The sequence below is a fragment of the Palaemon carinicauda genome, chromosome 37, assembly GCF_036898095.1.
Source record: "Palaemon carinicauda isolate YSFRI2023 chromosome 37, ASM3689809v2, whole genome shotgun sequence".
NCBI classification, from domain to species: Eukaryota; Metazoa; Arthropoda; class Malacostraca; order Decapoda; family Palaemonidae; genus Palaemon; species Palaemon carinicauda.
This window is the reverse complement of record NC_090761.1, coordinates 28,722,404-28,724,903: the sequence shown is the minus strand read 5'-3', so window position 1 is coordinate 28,724,903 and position 2,500 is coordinate 28,722,404. Positions and strand designations below refer to the sequence as shown.

General features: G+C 36.9%; 1 protein-coding gene across 1 annotated transcript in view; it reads left to right on the top strand.

The window, feature by feature from the left end:
- LOC137629247 (uncharacterized) overlaps positions 1-2,500 on the top strand; it is a 122,728-nt gene that overhangs the window by 57,173 nt on the left and 63,055 nt on the right. Inside the window, exons 22-23 of the mRNA XM_068360510.1 lie at positions 686-974; positions 1,698-1,918. Of these exons, the coding sequence (XP_068216611.1) occupies positions 686-974; positions 1,698-1,918 (510 nt within the window). The remainder of the gene's footprint in view (positions 1-685; positions 975-1,697; positions 1,919-2,500) is intronic.

Below are 2,500 nucleotides of genomic sequence, written 5' to 3'. Positions count from 1 at the left end.
ATTTAGGTTTATTTTCCCAAAGTTATCCCTTTTTTCCTTATAGAGATTCGAAAAATAAATTTGAAATTTTTTGTGTCACCTCAATTGGCCATATAATTCAAAATTTAAATCCCAAAACACATTCTTGAATTTTCCTTGAAAAACCTATTTATTTATCATCATAATCTCTCGGTTAGATTTCACCAGTCATCTCTATCTTCTCCATTAATCATCATCTACTTCATGCTTCATAGTCCCATCCATGTAGGCCTGGGTCTTCCAACTCTTCTAGTGCCTCGTGTAACTCAGTTGAAAGTTTGGTGAACTAATCTCACTTGGGGAGTGCGAAGAGCATGCCCAAACCATCTCCATCTACCCATCACCATGATCTCATCGACATATGGCCCCTGAGAACTGTTACCAATCTAATTTATCCAATTTATATAAGTTTCCTCAGCATTGCAATGAACATTTTAATCTCTCTTATACTGTAGTTTCATTTTTAGTCTTGTCCTGCCATCCAACTTCCAATATCCTTCTGAGGGCTTTGTTCTCATATCTACAAAATTTGTTGGAGATTGTTTCTATATATATATATATATATATATATATATATATATATATATATATATATATATATATATATATATATATATATATATATATATATAGTTTTATTTATTTTTTGTATTATCATATATCACAGGAAGTGGACTTCGCGCTTGGACCTTTTGGCATAACTTATGACAGAGCTCAGGCAGTGGATTACACCTGGCCTCTAGTGGGAGACGCCGTCCGCATTTCAGCTAAGAGAGGAGAGACAGAAGTTAACCCGTGGGCATTCCTCATGCCCCTCTCGCCCATGGTATGGGCAGGGCTGCTACTAGGTCTTTTGGTCTTTGTTGTGCTGCATATCCTGCTCTCTATTCCTGGAATAGATACTGGTCCGGATAAGAGGGCGTGGATCAAGTACATTCGCGTGTTCTTGCAACAAGGTAATATGTTGTCTCAATTAAAATAAGTTTGCTTATCTATAAAATTTTTCAGAATTATTAAAGGTGTCTGGTTTCAGTTCCAATTTCACCAGAATAGATACTCACTGTGGTGTCCAACCATAGCTGGGGCCTCCCCCGTTAACAGCTTAAATTCACGGTCCCGGGCTAGGATCGATATGCTGTCTTGCTAATGTAAGGCAAACGTTACTACTGTACTAGCCTTTGTTTTTAACTTTTTTTTAATTGTCTATGCTGTTGTTGTAGTTGTTTGGATGGTGATATGATTATAGACGTCGCCACGATATAATTATTTTACGAAGTAAATATTTTGATCTTTTTTAAGGCTGCGAAAATGTCTAGAGGATGAAATCTGCTTCTAAACGTCTTTTTTATGTAAACAAAGTATTTGTTTCACAAATAACATTATAATTTATTTTTCGAATTACTTTGACAAAAACATGAGCTACTGCATCCGCATAGACTAAATTCAAGATAAATCTTTATTTTAGATCTAACTTATACCGAACTTAGTTACTCTTGTAGTTTTTCAAATACAAACGAGCTTTCTTATTACGCAAAATCAAAAAAAATATTAAGCAGTGATTAAGAAAATTTCAAATATTTTTAGAAATCCTTCATTATCATAGATATAGTTATCTGTTCACATCCAAGCACTGCTGAGATTATGACTATATTCTGCCAGTAATAATTCTCTTCAAACAGACCTAGGACGTCCGACCAAATATGGGAATTGGGAACGCCTCCTCCTCGCCACATGGATCATAGTAGTCCTGGTCACGCTGGAAAGCTACAGTGGGAATCTGATGTCTCTACTGGCTGTGCGCTATGTGCCTCAGCCCTACCAGTCACTTCGCGCTGTTCTGGATGACCCCAGAGTGACGATGGTTTGGGAAGGGGGAACTGCTTACGTGGGATACTTCATGGTGAGTCGCAGTTGTATGGGAAGCTTATTACCTAATAATAATACCAATTCCCTAATATCGCAAGAGGGTCTGCCCCTCTCTTTTATTCTGCTCCTGTACTTCTCTTTCTCCCTATTTCCTTAATCTTTCCCATACCGAGTACCTGCCTTTGAGCTATTAACTGGATTGTATCCAGGGGTACTCTTCCTTTCCCCATATTCCCCACTTCCCTATTCTTATTATTATTATTATTATTATTATTATTATTATTATTATTATTATTATTATTATTATTAAGAGGTTATAGGAAGCTTTGTTGCTCAATGTTCTCTTACGAAACTTATCTAAGCCAATCGCTACAACGATTCAGTCGGGGCGTAAAATCTCTATGTCACAAGCTCTTCACATTCCAACTTCTCATTCATCATCTTCATCGTCATCTCCCCCTATGCCTATTAACGCAAAGGGACTCGTTAAGATTTCGCCAGTCGTCTCTATTTCGAGCTTTTAATTCAATACTTATTAATTCAGCATCTCCTACTTTAATCTTTATAGTCCTCAGCCATGTAGGCCTGGGTCTTCCAACTCTTCTAGTGTTTTGTG